This window comes from Zootoca vivipara, chromosome 4 (genome assembly GCF_963506605.1).
Source record: "Zootoca vivipara chromosome 4, rZooViv1.1, whole genome shotgun sequence".
In the NCBI taxonomy this organism is placed as follows: Eukaryota; Metazoa; Chordata; class Lepidosauria; order Squamata; family Lacertidae; genus Zootoca; species Zootoca vivipara.
Genome location: NC_083279.1, coordinates 44,770,589 through 44,792,471, shown reverse-complemented (window position 1 = coordinate 44,792,471; position 21,883 = coordinate 44,770,589). Strand labels below are relative to the sequence as shown.

The following is a 21,883-nucleotide window of genomic DNA, read 5'->3' as shown; positions in this document are numbered from 1 at the left end:
CTAGTCTATACTTGAATATCTAGGTAAAATGAAATATTCTAATAATAAAAAAACCTTCTGCTTTCTTCTAGTTCACATTAACTTCATTGATATATGCATGGAAATATTGTGGGGTTCAAGGCACTTTTGGCATTGTTTAAAAGGCTGGTGGTCTTTTAAAACTATGTGCTTGTTCAACACAGTTGCTTATTTCAACTGTACTCATGGCTCATTTAAAACTCAGATTTGGAAAACTTTGGAATGGTATTCATCCACAATTGTTAACATCATTATTTGGGGAGGGGGCAGACATTATGTTGGGAGGGGCAGAACTGAGATATCTGTGATGCAATTGGTTAGTTAAGTATTTCTATTTATTTACTTGATTTAGGGGGGTGGCAGCTGCCCCACCCCATCCCTGGCTATGCCCATGTGGCTGACATAATCACACCTTAACCCTTAGAGTTCTCTGAAACTAGATCCTGTTCCTATTTCTAGAAAATAAGGAATAACAGGAAGGTACGGTATATCCAGCCTGCATATTACTAATTCACACAGTTTAAGGATAAGGAAAACTGCAGTTTTACTAAGGGCTGCTTCCTAAACCTGCAATCCTAACCCCATTCACCAGAAGTAAGCCCCACTGAATTCAACAGCCCTTATTTCAGAGTACACATAGTTAGAATTATGCTGTAAACTATGTTTTAAGAGTCAGTATACAGTATACTAAGGAATAAAAAAAAAACATGTGCAGAATGAAAATGAGGATTACATATTTCAGTGCCCATAACATTAAAATATCTCCCTGCAAAGAAACCAGCCAGTCAGGAACATGACTAGGTTTAGAGCCCTTTTTCTAATACTATGCCTTTCCAGAGGCAAATGTATTTCTTGCATTGCAGAGAATATAAACACGAAACCTCACTTTAAATTCTGAAGTTCCAAAGGACTGTGGCACATGGTGCTGTTGTTTTGAATGTGTGGCTCAACTCTCAATTTTGGGATTATTCCTATACGTCACTGCCAGGACGTTATACCAGGAGCGACAGATTTCCCATATGCATCTCTTTTTAGTAATTGTACTCCCTTGCTCTGTGTGTGCCCGTGTGTGACTGAAACCTGCTTGGCATCTGTTTACACGTAACAGAGAAAATGGCCACTTTAACAATTTCCAGCCCTCCAGCAGCACCAAGTTATTTGGCTGGATACTCACCAGCTTCAGCATCCATGGGCTGCCACGACATGTGGCAAAGCAGCCAAACAAGCCAAAGACGATAATCGTGGTACCCGTCCCAATGAGGACATAAGGGGCATTAGTGGAGTTTTCAGCAATGAGAGATATATATGTGCTTAAAGTCAGCTTCCCCCAGACACCAACAGCGAGAAGGATAACACCAGTTATCTGGAAAGTAAGAAGCAGAAAGTCAAGGTCAGAGTTTATAAGGATCAAAATATGGTAATACTGAACACACAGACATTTTTAAGTGTAGCAAAACTGCTGTTGTAGCAACAATTTTTTTAAAAAAAGTAGGTTTTTATTAGTTCCACAGAAGCTTAGAATACAAAATATTCCTTCTCTGTTTTGAAGCCTGTGTGGCAAGCAGAACCAAAAGTTCCATAGCAAATAACCAGCAACCCACTCATGTCATTTTAGGAAACAAAGCATCCAGTGTACTTAACGGGTCCTTGCACCAAATTCTTTCGACCTATCCTTTCTTATGCTTTCTCTGCCATGTAGAAATGCTGCTGATGTGAGATACAATTCAGAAGAAAGCTCAAAAGATGCATTTAATCCAAAATGAGTTTTACATTCACAATGGGGGCTGATATTAAACAATGCCTGTTTAAATTTCAAGTGTCTTGATCTCCTAACCTACAAGATCAGAAGCTCAGTCTTTGGGCCTTTCTTTAGAAGTGTGGGAAAGAAGCTGTAGGGCTCTCAAAATCTAGGAAGATTTGTTTCTATGCCACATATTATCCATATAGCCTGAGCACAACGCCATTGTTCATGCCAACCGTTACAGCATTGACACTGAAATACTGCGTGCTTTGTATTCCTGCTGGTGCAGAGATGGATGCTGTAATCCAGAGGCACATATGTGTTCTTTGCTGACATCTAGTGGACACAGTAAGATGGGCCATTTGTGCATGTGAATACAGCCACTTCTCTCAGGTGTTATGTCTGAAATCTGCAAAAACGTCTTTTCCCCCCTCTGCATTAACATGTTTGGAATCCAAGTTGCACAGGCAAAATAGATATTTGCATGGTTTTGGGGTGCAGAACTTAAGGTTGGCAAGTCCAGTTAAGTGTATATTTTTAAGAACAGACTAAAGTAAATAAATAAAGTGGTAACATGTAAAACAAGCATTCATCAAGTACTTTTAAAACATGCTGAGGAAACAGCTTCCCACACTCCTTTTTCTCAGCAGCCACTTATTACTACCCATTTAAAAATGCTCAGTCTCACTGCATCCTTGGTTTGGATAAATAAAGGCACTGTAGAATAAATTATTTTAAGGAAATAAACACCACATAACAGATGACAACCAGCAATATACTGATTCTAAAGAGCTTGTTTATTAGTTCTTAAAAAGCCTTTACTTACTTAAATTTAAAACAGACATTTCATAATTATGAGGGAAAACGAAGAACTAATGTTGCCACCAGAGGAAGAAGCAAATAATACCAGTTCTTTAGTCCAAGACAATAAAAATGTTTCAAGCTGTTCAGTGACTATTTAATTCAGCATAAAAGAAGTGTTGCAGTCTTCTTCCCATTTATACTCAAATAACAATTCTGTAATCACATTCTTAAGGGCTCCTCTCTCCATCTTGTTCCACCTTTTTCCCAAATCCACCGAGTTTATTTTTACGAGGGGGAGATGTAGTGGTCAGGGAGAGCACAGGAGACAGGATATTTCTGATCATATCAGCAGACCTTGATTCTGGCAGGGTCAATGACTGAGCTTTCCCCTCAACCTTCTTCATCTCTATTCCCCCATCAACAGATGCTCGGAAAGAGGCCCTCCTGACATAGGAGACTTTGACCTGATTACTTTAGCTTGATCTCAATCATGGTGTCAAGTCTAATTTTGCTTCCAGACTGAGCCATGTGCCATGCTCAACAGAACAAAGCAGACTGGTGCATATACGTCTCTACACCATGTGATGGAAAACAGATATCCAAGTAGAAATCGTTTTAACTTGAATCTCGTCTTTTCATTATCCTGTAAACCCTTCTTGGTTCAACTTTTTTTTTTAAAAAAAAAAAGATACAGTGCCTATTTTTCTCCTACTGTATATGACTAAGATGCTGCTGAATACTGAGGGTAAAGCCAATACTGGTTCTTACTTGCCCAAAATGTAATTATTTGGATGGTACAATAATGTGTGAGTTGCTTAGTAACCAAACCTTTTAACGTTCCAAAACATGTATAATTTGAACATGACATGTTGCATGAAAATTAAGACTGTGGAAAATGTTTGTTTTAAAACTATTGTTTTAAAACCATTTCCGCTGTGTAAATTGTTTCTTTTAAATATTTATGTTATGAAATGCATCTTTATTTAGGAAGAATGGAAACAATCTGACCACTAGGGGCTTCCATGCCTTTCATTGGACATTACTGTACGGCTGCATCTTGGGTGGGGCTTACGTTCCGGGGGTGGCAACGTGTATATACAAACATGGATATACTGTATTCATTCAAGCCACCACCTTGGAAGGTCCCCACGTGAGCATCCTTACATTTCCAGAGCTGTGTGATGAGCGGGCCTTGCCCCCCCAAGCAAGGCAGAGAGATTTTGTACTTTCAACGTGTGTTGAAATCACACGTCTAAGTTGCAATCATACTGTACAATTCTGGGTAACTACTAGCATGGCAAGATCACAGACATGCTGTTCAGGGTTTTCTTCTTTAGATCCATCCACTGAACTAGTGGCTTAGGCTGATTTCCCCATACCAGAAGACTGAATAACGGTAAGCCATATGAACCAAGGTTGTAGGTTTGATCTCCGTATGGGACAGCTGCATATTCCTGCATTGCAGGAGGTTGGACTAGATGATCCTTAGGGTCCCTTCTAACTCTACAGTTCTATGATTCTATGAATTGGGGTTAAGTGGTTTGGTTTGGTTTTTGCAAATAAATAAAAGGTTCTGTTTTATGCTACCATTAAATTACACCATATATAAGATTATTTAAAATTTTATAATGTAACATTCACCCTTTCTCTCCACATTATATTGTATCAACAGTATACTGAGTGCAGTTTTCAAAAGTAAAAAAGAGGGGTTTCATACAGAATTTCTCCTTGGTACAAAATAAAAAAATTCCTTCAGTAGCACCTTAAAGACCAACTAAGTTTATATTTTGGTATGAGCTTTCGTGTGCATGCACACTTCTTCAGATACATCTGAAGAAGTGTGCATGCACACGAAAGCTCATACCAAAATATAAACTTAGTTGGTCTTTAAGGTGCTACTGAAGGAATTTTTTTATTTTGCTTCGACTCAGACCAACACGGCTACCTACCTGTAACTGTCTCCTTGGTACAATTACTTCTCTTGAGATACATTCAGTTCATACTATGCCTCGGGCAGCACTTATGATTATACAGGAAAACACAAGCGCAAGACTCTGACAGCTCAGTATGGTCTGGAAGGATATCTCTCCAGTGATACACATCATTGGAGAGGGCCGAAAGATAGGAATTGCCAATGAGAGCATTATATACTAATGGTGAACTCAATTCTCCAATTGCTGGTCCTCATGTAGCCAAAATGTCACCATCAGCTCTCAAGAGGGAAGTATAGGACATCTTCAGGGGGTGGGTAAGGTTTTTATACGAAAAAAGCTGGGGGGGGAATCCTCCTAAAAATAGTGTGGGGGAGAGAGAAACAGCCCAGTGAGCATTCAATATGGTAAGTGGGAATGGAATAGAGTATCCTGGAAGACAGCATAGCTTGGTGGCTGGGAGGATTCCATTGCAGGTCCCACTTGTCTCGGCTGCTTATGATCTGAAGTTCAGAAAGGTAGCATAGAAATAAATCTCTCTTCCACCCAAATGAAACATGGAAGGTATACATCTGTGGCATATCCAGGTGCCGTGTTTTGGAATCCGGCTCTCTGGACAGGGGCACTGATTACTGCAATCCAAACGGGGATCATGCTGATCCAATGCTACTGAAAGACTAGTGGAATCAGCATAGAACAGCCAGCATATTTTCTCAGGACTGCACTCAGCATGTGCTGGAGGGAGACATCTATCACCTTCCTGTTAAACAACAGCATCACTGGTAATGACTTCACAAGTACCAATAAAGACTTTCCACTTATTCAGGCAGAGACCATGTGTTTCAAATGAAATTTTATGCAGTGGGCATATGCTTTAATGGTGTTTCAGTGGGCCGAAAGGAATTTTAATGAAGCCTTGTATACTTGCAGCTTGAGGTTTTGTGCACATTCCTTGCACCTGACAAAGGGAAGGCCAGAGCTGAGAACTCAGGCAACATAATGAACAAATGATCTCAGACCAGGGAGTGTGGGATAAGAGCAACAAGCAGATGAGCAAAGTTTCACTGGCCTGGGGCAGTGTCATGCTGGCTGCAGAAAGGGGCAGCCGTGGGCTAACAATAGCCCAGTATCTCAATCAGGATGTGCAAGATAGCTATAAATCAAAAAGAGGTTATGATGACTACTCTAGTGTTAAACTAAGGCTGAGTGGCTGATTGCCATGGGGCAGCCACCCAATAAATCTGGCTCAGCTTCATTTCAATGCACTTCTTTTGGCATCTATTTGTCATATTCACTGCATTTGCTCTTCTAACAAGGCTCATCTTCTTTGCTCCATTTTAATCAGCATTTCTTCTGCAACACACAAAGGTAATGGCTTATAATATAAAGCACAGGGCTGCAAGCATTTCTGCTCACTCTCTGATCCTGCAGGTTGATAAGGACATGTGTCAGGACAGTACACGTTTGCCAATTTATTTCTACTTTGGACAAGGCATTTTGCCATGAAAATGTAGGTTTAAATTCTAAAATCTCCTTGATGGGGTGAGTCAAGGGCAATTTGCAGTAATTAAAAATTAATCATAACATGCATGTAATTGGGCACTGGAGTAATTAGTTGGTTCATTCGTAGACTTCAAAAACTGAGTTTCGAAATGTTTCATTTTGGCATGAAAAGCAGGTATTACAGTACATGTCACTGTTTATGTAACAATAAGTTTCTAAAAACATAATTGGGAGCCATTTTACCTTGTGATTTTTAATTTTTATTTCAATGTCATTCTCTGTTTTATTTACCCTGCCTTGTGCAAAACTTACAACACTTGATCATTTTGTATTGATCAAATACAAATACAAATACGGCTCTGGACCCGTCAGCTGCTACCCAGGTATGTCTCGCCTTCTGCTGTGTGCACTGGATGGTTACCTCCTCCTACGTGGCCAATCCCCCCCTGGCAACACCTCCCCCAGCTGGATTGGACGGCTGGCTGTGTGGGCGGAGACCACAGGTGTCCAGCCCGGGAAGGTGGTGCCAGCCTCCGAACTGCTAAGGGCTGTCCAGGGGTTCCCAAGGGCTGCGCGCGGCCGCGCAAAATGCACACCCCCTTTTTATATGGGGAACGGTCATTGTTGCAAACTCCTCTGGGTATGAAATCAACATCAGGTGATCCACCTCCCACTACCTAAGCACATTGCTTGGAAGTAAGGACTCTGAAATCAATGAAATTTAAATACATTTTAAAAATATATCTTGGATCACATCTAACAGTGCAGTCCTGCCATATACATGCTTATTTCAAAGTAAGTCCCACTGTGTTCAATGTCACATTCTCAGTTGTGTCTAAATAGGACTACACTTGGGAAGGCAGGCGAACTAATATCAGTGTACTGGATGAAGCAAAGATCACCAGTGTTGAAGCAATGATTCTTCAACATCAACTTTGTTGGACTGGTCATGTTGTGCGGATGCCTGATTATTGTCTTCCAAAGCAACTACTCTATTCCAAACTTAAAAATGGAAAGTGTAATGCTGGTGGTCAACAAAAGAGGTTTAAAGACTGTCTCAAGGAAAATAAAAAATGTAGTATAAACTGTGAATCACTGGTCTGATAGTGTTCCAGTTGGAGAACAGCCTTTACCAAAGGTGTCATGTCTGACTGGAACTCAGAATGCAAGGGAGAAATGTGCTAAGAGGAAGGCATGCTTGGCAAATCCACACCATGATCAACTCCCACCCGGGAACCAATGTCCCCACTGTGGAAGGACATGTGGGTCCAGAATTGCCCTCCACAGTCACATAGGGACTCATTGTTAAAACCATGTTTATGGAAGACAAGCTTACTCAGCTACAAGTGATCACCAAAGAAGAAGAAGACAGTGTTACATATCTAACACCTCATTCCAGTGTAAAATATTCTATTCAGGAGTATTATATAGATTTGTAATGACACTAGTGATTTTGGCATCTTCATTCAGTGTTTACCTTCAAAAGCACGTCAAAATGCAAGTAGATAAATAGGAACCGCTAAAAGCGGGAAGGTAAACGGCGTTTTCATGTGCTGCTCTGGTTTGCCAGAAGCGGCTTTGTCACGCTGGCCACATGACCTGGAAGCTATACGCCGGCTCCCTCGGCCAATATTGCGAGATGAGCACGCAACCCCAGAGTCGGTCACGACTGGACCTAATGGTCAGGGGTCCCTTTACCTTTACCTTATAATTATTAAGAATATATAAGAGCTCTCATAAGTGAAATGGTAACATAAGGATCTGACTTGGTGGCACCCCCTTGGTTGGAGAACTGCATTGCCAAATTCTCAGAGTTGTACATTTCAATGGATGACTGTGTTTTGGTTTGCATATTGTTTCAGGAAGTGTGAATTAGGTAAATTTACCTTCAGATTCTAACTGAACCAAATTTCTCCCCCCCCCCAATCCCTACTAAAGAGACTGTTGGGGTATGAACAAGATCTCAACTTTCTTTCTCTGATTTATCACAAGGTACCTTATCAAATCGCTTTATGCTGCATTTCAGGGGCAAAACCAGACAGATAAGATATTCACCACACCCACACTGCATCATTTCAGTAGTACGAGTGATTCAGCAGCACATTGCAGTAGGTTAGGCTGAGAGATGGCCATTCAGCAAAACTCACCATCTGACCTTGGACAAGCAGGGATGTGAACCTGAGTGGCCTCAATCCACTACTCTCCCATACTAGCTCTGATTTTAAAAGGGCATATAGCAGCAAAAGCAAGTAGTTTAAGCTATCTCTAAATATCTTTGATGCTGTCAATGTACAACACTAAAATGAATCCAGATAAAACTATGGCACTCTGTGTGTGCTTTCCCAAACCCCTAGTTGTGGCTCCCTAGTTGTGGAATGCTCACCAGAGTTTGGTTACCAGACGTCCCCGTTTCCTGGGGACAGTCCCCGGATTTACAAATCAGTCCCCATACAAAATCAATTCAAGTTGAAAAGTGCCCCCGGATTCATTGAAAAAATCTGGTAACCTTACACCAGAGAGGCTTGCCAGGCACCGTCATTACATATTTTTAGGCAAAAATGTTTCTGTATAGCTAGGCCTTTGGCTGATTAACATTCAATTTCCTTTTAAATGATTTTGTGGGAAGGTTGTTATTGGTTTGCTTTCATTATTGTTTTTTTTTGTTATGTATTTTGTGTTTTTATTTTGCATTTAAATGTTGTGAACCATCCTGTGATTTTCAGATGACAGATGGTTTACAAACAAGCAAGCAAGCAAGCAAGCAGGAGGACAACAATATATAACTAGAGCCGGTAGTAGTGTATTTGGTAGTGGTGGGCCTGAGCCAGTGCCATCCTCCCAGCAGCAGTGCTCTTCTCGTCAACTAAATATTCTACTAAACTATTAAATATTCTGAAGATAAAAAGGATTTGTTTAAAATAATTATTGCATGCATGAAGGTATTTTATGGAAGACAGGTTACTTTTTATGGGAGAATTGACTAGACATTTCCCTTCATCTATATACTCACATAAAAGCAACCTGCCTTCCATGAATTGCTTCCATACATAATTTCAAACATACACACCTCATGTTTAGCAGCTTACCCAAACAGTAGCAAGCAAGTTTCAGATACCAATTCTCTGCTATATGTCCAATGGTTCAAAGGACTGATTCCCCACATGCCCTGCTTTTTCTGCCTGCTTCATTCTTGCACAGGAGTGAACATGTTCAATGAATTAACTGAAATCCATTTCCTGTGGCTAACTTATATGATCTGAGTTGGGCATTAAATGTTCCATTGAGAGAGAAAAACCTCTAATTACCCTGTTTCTTATGTGCTGGAGTTAACATAAGGAAACATCTGAAATCATAGTGCCAGTGATAAGTCATGGTACACTAGATTTTTTTTTAAAAAAAATCAAATATTTTAAGCCTTATCAATGAACATAGTAATACTTTTTATATAAGTGGAGCAAGGACAGAAAACTCTTCTTCCCCAGAGTACCACTGAGAAAAGAATGTGCTTGATTTTCTTGGGTGCTCCACTGAATCATTTGGTGCCAGCCTTCACATAAAGTAGCATTATGCATTAGCTGAACTACAAAGCCCATTCAGATTCTGCCCTCTCGTGGCAGGTTCTCAAGTATGATGCAGAATTAACTGCAATGTTTAAAATACTAAGATATGCAACTTTAAATATTGCTGGTGGTAAGAATCAACAGGTTATACCTACAAAAATGAATTGACTTATTTTGCTGTAAATGAAGGCCATACTTTCTAAGACTGTGTCAGAAAACTATGACTATACAATTCCTTGATTTCCTCCTCCTTTGTTCACCTCCTACTCTTCACAAGCAGCTTTAAAAGGTAGCCACTTGATAGAATGTTGGGGGGAAACCGTTTCCAGTTGCTCAAATGCGATACAACCTATGCGTAAAACATTAAAAAGCAAGAGAGAGAGAGAGAGAGAGAGAGAGAGAGAGAGAGAGAGAGAGAGAGAGAGAGAATGGCATTTGGCAACTGTGGAAAGAAAGGCCTCTGCTACGCCTTCCAATTTTTCATAGCTGCATTTCTTTCCTTTCATTAGTTCCATAGATATTGGTTGTCAGTATTACTGGGAACACCCCTTTCCCTCAGTCTGCAGCACAGCACAAAAATGCTGGCAATAGGCCACATCTGCAAACAAATAGCTGATGCCTTTATTTGATCAGGAAGCAATAGTGCCAGCAGGCATCTAATCACAGGTTAAACGCTCCAGGTCAAGGGAGTAGGAAAGGAAAGTAATGAGAAGCCAGTTGGCTATATTAAGAGGGGGGACTACTGTCCCCTTAACACATAACATTTGACCTGAAACTACAATAGAATCGGGAAAGCACCTCTATAAAATGAATGCAAACCACATTTTAAGAATATTGTGCCTGAAACTAAATGCTATATCAGGCACCCCCAAACTTCAGCCCTCCAGATGTTTTGGACTACAATTCCAATCATCCCTGACCACTGGTCCTATTAGCTAGGGATCATGGTAGTTTTAGACCAAAACATCTGGAGGGCCGCAGTTTGGGGGTGCCTGTGCTATATCATCAATAAAGTATGTGGCTCCAACTCTGTGTTTCCAGAAATAATGGAAATGTGAGTTGAGCAGATTAGAGGAAAGTTAAGGGTAGCATGATGGATAGTTCAGTTGGTAAAGCATAACTCTTAATCTCAGGGTCATGGGTTTGAGCCTCGTATTGGGGGGAAATATTCCTGCATTGCAGTGGGTTGGACTGGATAATCCTCGTGGTCCCTTCCAACTCTACAATTCTATGATTCTATGAACTCATTTCAGGCTTCAGTGCCTACTTGGGAGGGGGGACCTATTTAAAACTGTCCAGCAGGAAAGCATGTACAAGGAGAAAGTGGCAGTGGGGAAAGGGTTTTAAGCACCCCTTCCATCTACCAGTGTAAGTTGTGCCCACATAAACATAACAACTGCAGAACATGTTTCTTGTGGCCTCCATGCCATCCTGGTAATGTGCAATGTAGTTTTCAAGTTGGTGTGCTTCAAAGGTAGATAAATTAGCGGCTTTTAATCTGAAAGGATGGAAGTTCCAATATTATATGCAAATATTAGCAGTAGTTATATGTGCACTGAAAGTTATTAAGCAGAAAGTATCTCCAACATTTACAAAACATCAGAGAGATCAAATTGCTTTGAACACCTCTGTCCCATATTTACAACTTGGCTTCCTAGGTAATGGTCCTCTGAAAGCCATCAGGGAAGCCTTATTAAAAGGCTTGCTTCAGAAAGGGAATTCATAAGTAGAGTGTATGGCGGCAGCAACAGCAGCCTGTGTGGCTGCTTTTATTCTCCCACAGGTGCTGTCCAAAATGTTTTTGTGCTTTTAAAATTATACAAAATCACTGTGCAAAATTATGCAAAGCAGAGATGATACACTTCTGAAATAGAACCGCTTCCCCCATACAGCTGTACTTATTTAGCATATCAGCAGGAGCCTCAAACACTGGACAGATAGTCGTTGCTTGCATTCGATGCACGGTTGAAATCTAAAGGTATTCAAAGGGAAGGTGTCCTGCAGCTTCTGCCAATTAAGACAATGCCTAACTGACTTCCAAGCTGATACTAATGAGAGTTGCCCCACTCCTTTTTATTGAATGCCTTCATTTGATCTTCTACGTTGCTGAAAAATAGTAATCTGTCAGAGCTATCACAGGGGTTGAGGGGCAGAAATTAAATGGGATCTATTTAATGGGCCTTTGACCCTGCTCACACAGTTCAACTGAAGTCAAACAGACAAATTCTCAACTCAGCAGAAAACGATACTTTTTATTGGCCTGCCAAGTCACACACAATGGCCAGGGCCCTGAAGCATTTTCAATTATTTCAAGTGTTGGCCTTGGTACCCATTTTTCTACAGTTGTCATGTGAGGAGGCAATAGCTCAGTGGCGGAGCATGGCAGAAAGCACTAGGTTCCATTCCCGGCAACCCCAGTCAAAAAAGTTCTTAAGTAACAGGAGTGAGAAAGACTTAGGCCTGCAACCACAAACACACAGCCATCAATTTGATTCCTTCTTCCTTCTTTCTCTCTCTCCCTTTCTCCTTTTGTTTCTCACCTTCTCTCCCCACACCACTGCCCCAAATTCTCTCTTTCTTCCCTCCTCCTATCTGCAAAGCAATAAGCCTGACACTGATACAACCTGCATTTCAAGGTTAACTGCTGCACAGGGGCTGTGACTGGGGAGGTTGGAGGGTTACAGACCCTTCAAGTGTTCCTATTTTCCAGGGACAGTCCTGGATTTACAGAAGCCATCCTGATTTCTGATTTAATCCCAGAATGTCCTGCTTCCCTTAGGATATCCCTGTTTTCATTGGCGAATGTCAGAGGGTGTGGCAGACCCTCCAAGTGTCCCTATTTCCCAGGGACAGTTCTGGATTTAAAGAAGCCATCCTGGTTTCTGATTTGATCCTGGAATGTCCTGGTTTTGCTTAGGATGCCCCTATTTTCATCAGAGAAATGTTGGAGGGTATGGGGTTAATCTTTCCCTCCCCAGCTAAAATGCCCCCCTCCCCCAAATCACTCTATTGCACAGTAACACAGTAACCATGCATTTAAAAGGCTTCCATTGGCACAAAATGGAAGCTGTGCAGGAAGGGGCATGATGGTAGAAGCGGAAGGCCATATGGGAGGGCATCATGGGCTGGCAGTTCCCTATCCCCTGCAGAACAAGATGTAAACAGACTCCTTTATGACAGCACTTTTTTGTGTGTGGAAAACATTTTCCAAGCACTCAACATGTACACCTTTGTACCTAGCAGAATGCTGTACTTTCTTCAGAGAGCATGTTAATGGAATGTGTGGTTGCTGTATGGAATGTACTTGTAATAGAGTCAATGGAACACCAGTTCCCAATAAGAACAAACAACAGTGGGCTGACAACAACAGAAAACCTTCACTGGGTGTTGTTGTTTTTTTTTAGGATGGTGAGGGTATTGGAACAAGGAGTATTAAAGGTAAACTGTGGACAAGGACCTGATAAAGAATCAAGTGCTCCAGGCAAATAAAGGGAGCAGGAGAGGGCTAGAAGGAAGAGCCTCGGAGGGAAAGGGAGACTGACATTCACATGCTGATTTGAAGCAACCAGACAAATATTTGGTTGCAGGCCTCTAGTATTAATACTACCGGTACTAGTACGGTACTATAACTATTCAACCCCAGATTTAACAACCAATCAGATTTGGGTAAATGAAGACATTATCAACATTAAGCACACTACTATGCTTGCCCAACTTGCGCAGGAAGCATGCCAGCCATATCCAGGCCAGGCATCTGGTCATTTAATACTCTTCATTCTTTGAGCAAGCAGGCAGAGTAGGGATGGGCAATATCTGGTTTTCAATATTGTGATATATCACCAGCTAAACATCACGATATGCTGATATCCCACAGTGACTGAAATGAGAATGGAGCTACGTAGAGGCATTGGCTGGCTTCACGGTTTTTCCTGCATCCTGATTTTTGCCGCATCTGCTCTTAGGATTCACTGCCCCCAGTTTGAGGCAGGGGAGAATTGAGCCAGCAGAGTTAACGGGGGCTTCAGGAATCGAGAGAAGCATTAGCAGGCTTCACGGTTTTTCCCACATTGTGATTTTTGCATAGCAAGCACACACAAAATACAAACACACACACACACACACACACACACACACACACGTCACAATACATTGGCAGGTCAAAAATTATGACACCAATCATGATATGGACTTCAAACCAGTTTTGGATGATATATCACCTAGCCCTAAGGGAGGGGTGGGCTGGAGACAGAGCTTCATTAGGTTTCAGTCCACCCGCAGCCTCTGTTAGAGCAGGTTGGTCACTGGGAGCTGTCCATGGTTCTGCATTGTACAGTACCTCCCTTTCAGAACCCCTGTGCAGAACAACCAAAGCCAGAAAGATTCACAAGCTTGAGATACAGCAAACAAAATTAACAACTAAATCCAGAATCTCAATAAACTACCAAGGGAACTGTACCGAGTTAAAAGAATAAAAACTGGACTGCAGGGGTCACTCTTTGGTATTGAATGGGAAGGGAATCAGGTATAGCAGCATGGCTCTGCTGAGACGCTGAAAATAAAAAGCAGAATCATATTGGAATATCACCTTCATAATGTTTATGGTGATGATCACAATCTGTTCTCAGCATTAACTATTCAGACGCTTGTCTTCTGAGGTACATAATAGAAAAATACAAGAAACAAAAATGTATAGCTGAAGACTAGGAGTTGCTGCATTAATGCACAGGGTCAAAGAAGCCCAGGGTGGGCGGGGGAAGGACAAATACCCACAAAGAATGACAGATCATAGAATCTCAGAGTTGGAATGACAGAGTTGGAATCTCAACTAAAACAACCCTGACAGATGCCCATCCAACCTCTGCTTAGAAACCTCCAAAGAAGGAGAGTCCACCACCTCTCAAGAGAATCCGCTTCACTGTCGAACAGCACTTACAGTGGACGCTTGGGTTGCGAACATGATCCATGCGGGAGGCACACTCGCAACCCGCAGTGTTTGCAACCCGGGTCTGCACGTCTGCACACACGCGGGTCACAGTTTGGTGCTTCTGCACATGCGCAAAGCATGATTTAGTGTTTCTGCACATGCGTGCATGCTGAAACCCGGAAGTAACCCATTCTAGTACTTCTGGGTTCGGCGCGGAGCGCAACCCGAAAAGACGCAACCTGAAGCAGCTGTAACCCGAGGTATGACTATATTGTCAGAAAGTTCCTCCTGATGTTTAGCTGGAATCTCCTTTCCTGTAACTTACCCTCAAGAGGAGAAAATGGGCTTTCTTCATCTTCCATATGGCAGCCCTTTGGATATTTGAAAATGGCTGTCATATCTCCTCTTCTCCAGGCTAAACATACCCTATTCCCTCAAATGCTCCTCACACGCCTTAGTTTCCAGACCCTTAATCATCTTGGTTGCCCTCCTTTGGACATTTTTCCAGCTTGTCAACATCCTTCTTAAATTGTGGTCACAGTATTGACACAGTATTCCAGATGTGGTCTGACCAAAGCAGAATAGAGTGGTACTATTACTTCCCTTGATCTGGACACTATACTTCTGTTGATGCTGCCTAGAATAGCATTAGCTTTTTTTGCTGCTGCATCACACTGTTGACTCATGTTAAGCTTGTGGTCCACCAAGACCCCTAGAGCCTTTTCACATGTACTGCTAGTAAGCCAGATGTACATGGGTTTGGTCAGTCAACCAGCTACAAATCCACCTAACAGTTACCTCATTCAACCCACATTTTACTAGCTTCCTTGCAAGAATATCATAGGGAACTTTATCAAAAGCCTTACTAAAGACAAGATACACAATGTTCATAGCATTGCCCTGATCCAACAAGTTTGTAATCCAATCAAAAAATGAAATGAGATTTGTCTGACGTATTTTTGAAAAACCCATGCTGGGTCTTAGTAATTACAGCATCCTTTGCTAAGTGCTCACAGACCGACTGTTGAATTATCTGCTCTAGGACATTTCAGTGTCAAGCTCACCGGTCAGTAGTTATCTGGGCCTTCTTCCCCCACCCCTTTTTGTAGATAAGGACAACATTTGCCAGCCTCCAGTCTGCAGGGAACTTACCTGTTCTCCAACAATTCTCAAAGATTATAGACGGATAGTACATTTTTTCTCATTAAGGGATTACTGAGGCAAGAGGCCACAGTGTTTTATTTTCACAAAAAAGTCCACAGTAGCCTTCCCCCACATCCAAATTTGCAATCCAAAGCACCCATTCAGGTATTAATGAAACAGGAACTTGGCTATTCATTGACAAACTGCTTCCATAACACTGTACACATTCAGATTGCTGCAGCTATGAACAAGTACCACCAGATGGCAGTTTTTTTAAAAAGAACTGCATCCATGTTAGAAATGCTAACATTTTCCCTTTCACATACGTTCTTTGCACTGTTTCAGCTGTTGTTCTTTTAATGATGCAGGCAAACTAAAGTGCCATAAGTCTCTTCTTGTGGTTGATGTTTTAAAGAATTATATCACCTTAGGAATAATCTGTTCAAAACTTTGAGTATATTTTTGACACATGTGGACTGAGAACTCAGGAGAATGTTGGCATGACTTTTTACAAACAAACCCAAGTTCAGAATAAATAATACATGTTTTTACCCTATCACATGACCGAACCTATCAGTGTTTGTAATAGTAACTGTTGTATCTGCAAACCTGAACTTTGTTTTTAAAGGATCACAAAATAATTATAAATAAAATATATTTATATCCATACTGTGAGCAACTTGAACTGAAGGATTATGTATCATTAATTAATGTATGCCTATCTATATAAATTTTTTTGAAAACAATTCCATTTTCCATATTTACAAGAATTTATCAAGTATAAAGTCATGCAGATTTACAGGCATGCACATATAACTCTTATTTTGTTATATTCTATTTATCACTTTCATCTTTCCTGCTGTATTTTTAAATCCTTCTTTTAGTCACTATATAGTTTTATTACTCACCCATAATTCAATGTGATCAGTTTAAGTTCCACTAGAGAGGGGCAGATCCCCTGTATGAATGGAAAACTCAAAGCAGTCCAACTACTACCGGTATATGGTATTTGTGAGCAATGCAGTTAATCTTAAAGAAAAAGTAAAACTTCAGAAAATTATGCTTTATATTAATGAGATCAGACATTTCTCTTCACAACAGCCTGCAATAGGATTTAATCTCTCTTGCCTATAGTTCCTTACAACACTGATCCTGCTATATGGTTTCTATAAATTCCTCAGTTAGTCTTTTGCTTGGTTGATTTTAACTGCTCTAGTTAATTGTGATTAAACACAATGCCAATGACCATGTTTAACACTGCAATGTACTTTGGAAGAACATAACATTTATGTGTTGTTTGAATACAATTCATGATTTATAGCATTATCCTTTACTTGTTTACTATGGCAATAAAATAGGGAAGCTACGTATCCACTGATAAAAACTTTAGAGTGCATCCAACATTTAGGAAATAGGCTTATCCTTAACAAAAAGTAAGCTGAAGTCTACATACATGATCACTACATATGCTCCAAAAGTATTTAATATGTATTTTTTCACTGACTGTGTTGACACATACAGCAGAATCATGGCTTAGCATTAGGAGGAACAGCCACTTGAGCTTCCATCAAAGACTAACAGCAGCTTGTTTTGACTCTGAACCTGGCCAAAGTACATAAGTCTTAACTATGGTGAGTGGAAACAAACCAACTTCAAACCACAGTTTACAAGGCTTGCTTGCTTCCCTAACCATACTTAAGATTACTACAGTTAGTAATTTGGCTAAACTGCAACAGTTTCTCATTTCTTCTGTGTGGATGCAGCAGCCCATCCTTGTAATGCTAAACCATGCATTAGATTTATTTATGAAGTAGACCACTATGTGTACTGGAATAGCAGTGATGCACGGAATCAGTACCTAATAATAAACCATATCTTCCAAGCAGTTTTCTGAGACAGGACTGTTTTGCTAGCAAATGCTGAGTTCCAAAATTCTAAGGGATATAATTTGGTAGTAGGGTTTTTTTTTTATGACACACTGAAAATAATGTAAAGAGTTGTTTGTAATAAAAGGTAAAAAGCATGTTTTACATTTGATATAAATCTCCAGATTTTTCAGTGAATATACCAGCCACAGAACTCCATGATAGCTCTTGCTCAAAACACTTTTGGCATTACTTTGTGCTTAATTAAAATATTTTTTCTGTTCTCATCAGGTAGCCTTGGGCAGGATAGATACCAAAAAAAAGATGAATAGCATCTTTTCCATTCCTCATTTCAGTAACACACCAGAACCCTATAAATAACATTCCTTCCAGTAGTACCTTAGAGAGACCAACTAAGTTTGTTATTGGTATGAGCTTTTGTGTTCATGCACACTTCTTCAGATACCTGATGGACTTCCATTTCATGCGGCTCAATGTGGTGCCTTCCATAGTTCTAGTTACAGGTAGGTACCCGTGTTGGTCTGCCGTAGTCGAAATAATAAAAAAAATCATTCCAGTAGCACCTTAGAGACCAACTAAGTTTGTTATACCAACAACAAACTTAGTTGGTCTCTGAGGTGCTTCTGGAAGGAATTTTTTAATTTTGTTTCAACTACGGCAGACTAACACGAACACCAGAACCCTAAAAGCCTAAACACACACAATTAGCCCACAAATCAAAATTAGCCCCTACTATTTAATCAGTTAAAATTAGTTGATTATTGCTGAATCTTTCAATTCATTTGCTCTTTTGATAAAATTAATTAAAGCTTGGAGCTCTGGTATGGTCCAATCCTCAGTTGGTAGACAGAGAGAGAGAGAGAGAGAGAGAGAGTACAGTGCTTCTGAGTGTGGTGCTGAAATCAATCCAGTGTTCTGTATTACAAGGAAGACACTTGACTATTGTTTGCAGTCTCTGCGGGTGCCCTGAAATGACATGGTGAATAATGCCACATTTGCACTGAGTGGGTGTTCATCTTACACTCATACATATCATGTCTCCAAGTAAACTCTCGTGCTATACTAGTCAGTAGCTTCTATAGCCTGACTGTTGACTTGGACCCCACCTCACTGGGATCTTAGACAAAGAGCTGGTAACAGACTTGTATCTAAGACTCTCATACAAAGCAGAAAGAGCTGTATTAAAGAGAAGCAGCTGCTGGATTTAAAAGGGAGGGGAGATGCCAGCCATAAGCCTTCATCCATATGGAGAGCAGAATGTTCATCAGGCTAGAATTCAGATCCTATGGTACTTGGGACTCATCACCATGGCAACAGAAGCAACAGCAAGGATGGTCAAGCTTGCTGCTCCCTCTTCTCTGAATTCTAGAAACTTCCTACCCATCTCCATCAGTGTAGATGTCACTCTTGCCATGAGGATGCAGCTGAAAACATGCTCATGGTAAGGTCCATCCTTCCCTGCAGTAACATGATGTAGGCCTTTGCTTTGCACCCGCATCTGTCACTATTGGATAGCCAAGGAAGCAGTCTGATGATTGGAGGTTGGTAGACTACTATGGGCAGTTACAACTATTGCTTTTGCCACCTTATCAGAATCTTAACAGTGTGCAAGTCACTTTAGGCCACTGCATAATCCCCCCCCCCTTGAAGGCTACAGAGGAAGGTGGCTCTGGGGGAAAGAATCAAGCAATTATAAAATAGCTCCAGGTGTAGCTGGAAGCAAAGCGAACTGCAAGGCAGTGTTCTAAGTAGGGCTTTAAGCCTTAGTAGCAAATGAAAGGTACCTGGTGGCAGACCTCTGGAAAAAAGGGACCAGTTCCTTACAGTAAAGTTGCAGAAAGCGTATCAGCACATCTTGAAACGATACACAAATGTATAGTCAAGTCCGACGAAGTTTGGTGCACTCCCTAGTGATGGGCAAGATCTACTCAGCCTGATTCATAGTTTCAGTCTGTCCAAGCATTCTTGGAGAAAACTTGGGGCCCCTCCAAGCTTGTTGAAAGTGAATTTCACTGATAGCAAAACCAACATGCAACCCCAAAAATAAAAAAATAAATCCCCAAACAACCAGAACATTGAAAAGTTAAGGGATTTCAGCAGGAAATTACAGAAGAGTAAATAAATATCCTGATTAGAAATGACTACCCCAAACATTTGCAGATGTAAATAGTACTGAAAGTAAGTTTGGATATGACCGCCTCTGATAGAAAGAGCAAAAATAATCGATGTGCAATAAAGACAATAAAGTAGCCCTTGGTACTCCTCATCCCCTCAAAAAACCTATTCTAAGATTAGAAGTGAAACACCAGAATAGCTCCTCTGCCATTGCCCTAACCCTAACCCTCCCTGCTCACCATACTTATCACTCTGGGGCAGAGGAGGGAGTCCCACAGTAGAGAAGAACAGCAAATGTGAATTTGCTCCTACTTGCAATGAAGGCTTGTTCCCATTAGCAATAAAGGCTCCAAACATGTCTGGAAACCATTTGTTGTAGTCATGGGTATGGGGAGTAAGAGAAGCCCTCAGCCTTTGGCCATTCTTCTCTCCTCATACCTTAAGTTTGGGGAAGTGGATGACTGGGCACAGAAGGAGAAAAATTAGCAGAAGAGGAAACTGGCATTGATAAAGGACTGATGCTGAGCTTTTAGAAATCAAGCTACAATTCAGAGAGGTGGAAGGGTCAGCTCAAAATGGCTCAGAGATTTCCAAACTGGCGAAGTTCATATTCTAACATACACACACTTCTGCAATTTGCCAACAGTTAATTGTTAGTACTCATAAGCTCTGCTTTGGGTTAAATCATGGGTAGGCAAACTAAGGCCCGGGGACCGGATCTGGCCCAATTGCCTTCTAAATCCGGCCCACGGACGGTCCGGGAATCAGCGTGTTTTTACATGAGTAGAATGTGTCCTTTAATTTAAAATGCTTCTCTGGGTTATTTGTGGGGCATAGGAATTCGTTCATTCCCCCCCTTCAAAATATAGTCTGGCCCTCCACAAGGCCTGAAGGACAGGTGACCGGCCCCCTGCTGAAAAGGTTTGCTGACCCCTGGGTTAAATAATAGTTCTGATTTCGGTTTGCACTTTAACTGACTTTATGAGCCTTATTTAAGCATCAGCCCCCTCCCCCCTTTAGCTTTTTGTAGACAAGCAACAGATCATGAGGGCTTTGAAATCAGTGCATACTCCAAGCTAAAACCATGAATAGAACCATGAATAACATGTCCCATCCACACCAATGGGATACTGCTGTTTTGGTTTTTTTGTATGCTTTCTATACATGACATGGCAAGCCAAAAACAACTGGGAATCCAAGTGTCTCAGGACTATAACCCTGTGATCAGGGAACCACCACCTTGGCACAATTTAAATGTGGCATGCACTGGTACCCGTGCACTCAACTTCACATTTAAGCTGGGGCTCTCAGCTGCTGTGCCAGCATGCCAGAGCAGAAGCTAACCAGGCCACAGATACCTGGTGTGCGAACAATTACCTGGAAAGTCAAAGAGGTGGGGGCTCATGGGTGCCCCACCCACCCCAGCACTGGTGTAAAAGCAGCACTGGCAGAGGCACTGGTTTCCAGTGAGATCTCACAAAATTTCAGCGAGATCTCACCACAAACAGGTGGGGCTTTTGCCACCCAAGGCGGCTGCTTCACCTCACCTCATGGGCAGCCTTGGCCCTGGCCAGCCCCATTAACTCAGCCTTATTTGGGGGCTGCTTCCATCAGCCAACACAACTGCCAACCACAGCTGGTCACTACATGAACTCACACTGCAGGAGAAAAAGGAAAAGCTCAGTGAACTTACAGCTCCTCATTTCCAAACTCTATTCAATATCATCCACTCGCTTAATATACAGTCAGCCACTCACCAGCTTTCTCATACCCACACTACCAGAAGTAAGCATAACTACTTGAGCACAGTTCTGCCAGCCATGGTTACATCACAGAGTCACATCATCATGGATAATGCTTTCAAACAGACTCCAACAAATCTGCTCACAAGGGTAATTATGGCCAAGGGCCCTCACTGCCCTGGTGAATGAATGGGGTGCTAATGAGGCTTTCACATTTTACTACTGTTTGCAATTATAAGTTCAAAAACCTGTAGGGTCAGAGGAACCCTACAGTATGCTATCCTCATGAATGGAACAAATAGGGCTTCCAGCTTAAAAACAAGGCTCAAATTACAAGCTCAAACTGCAAGGGTCTAAATATCAATCAATAATAAATAGAAATGATGAAAAGAGTGATAAAAAGAACCAAGTGGACACATCTCTCATTTCTTTTATGCATGTCCAACTTCAGATTACATAGCAGCTGAAAAAGTAAAACTTGCTTTAAGACTGTTTGCATGAAGAAGGGGATTTATT

General features: G+C 41.3%; 1 protein-coding gene across 1 annotated transcript in view; it reads right to left on the bottom strand.

The window, feature by feature from the left end:
- TSPAN7 (tetraspanin 7) overlaps window positions 1-21,883 on the bottom strand; it is a 79,315-nt gene that overhangs the window by 18,487 nt on the left and 38,945 nt on the right. The window contains exon 2 of the mRNA XM_035114688.2: window positions 1,193-1,381. Coding sequence (XP_034970579.1) covers window positions 1,193-1,381 — 189 coding nt within the window. The remainder of the gene's footprint in view (window positions 1-1,192; window positions 1,382-21,883) is intronic.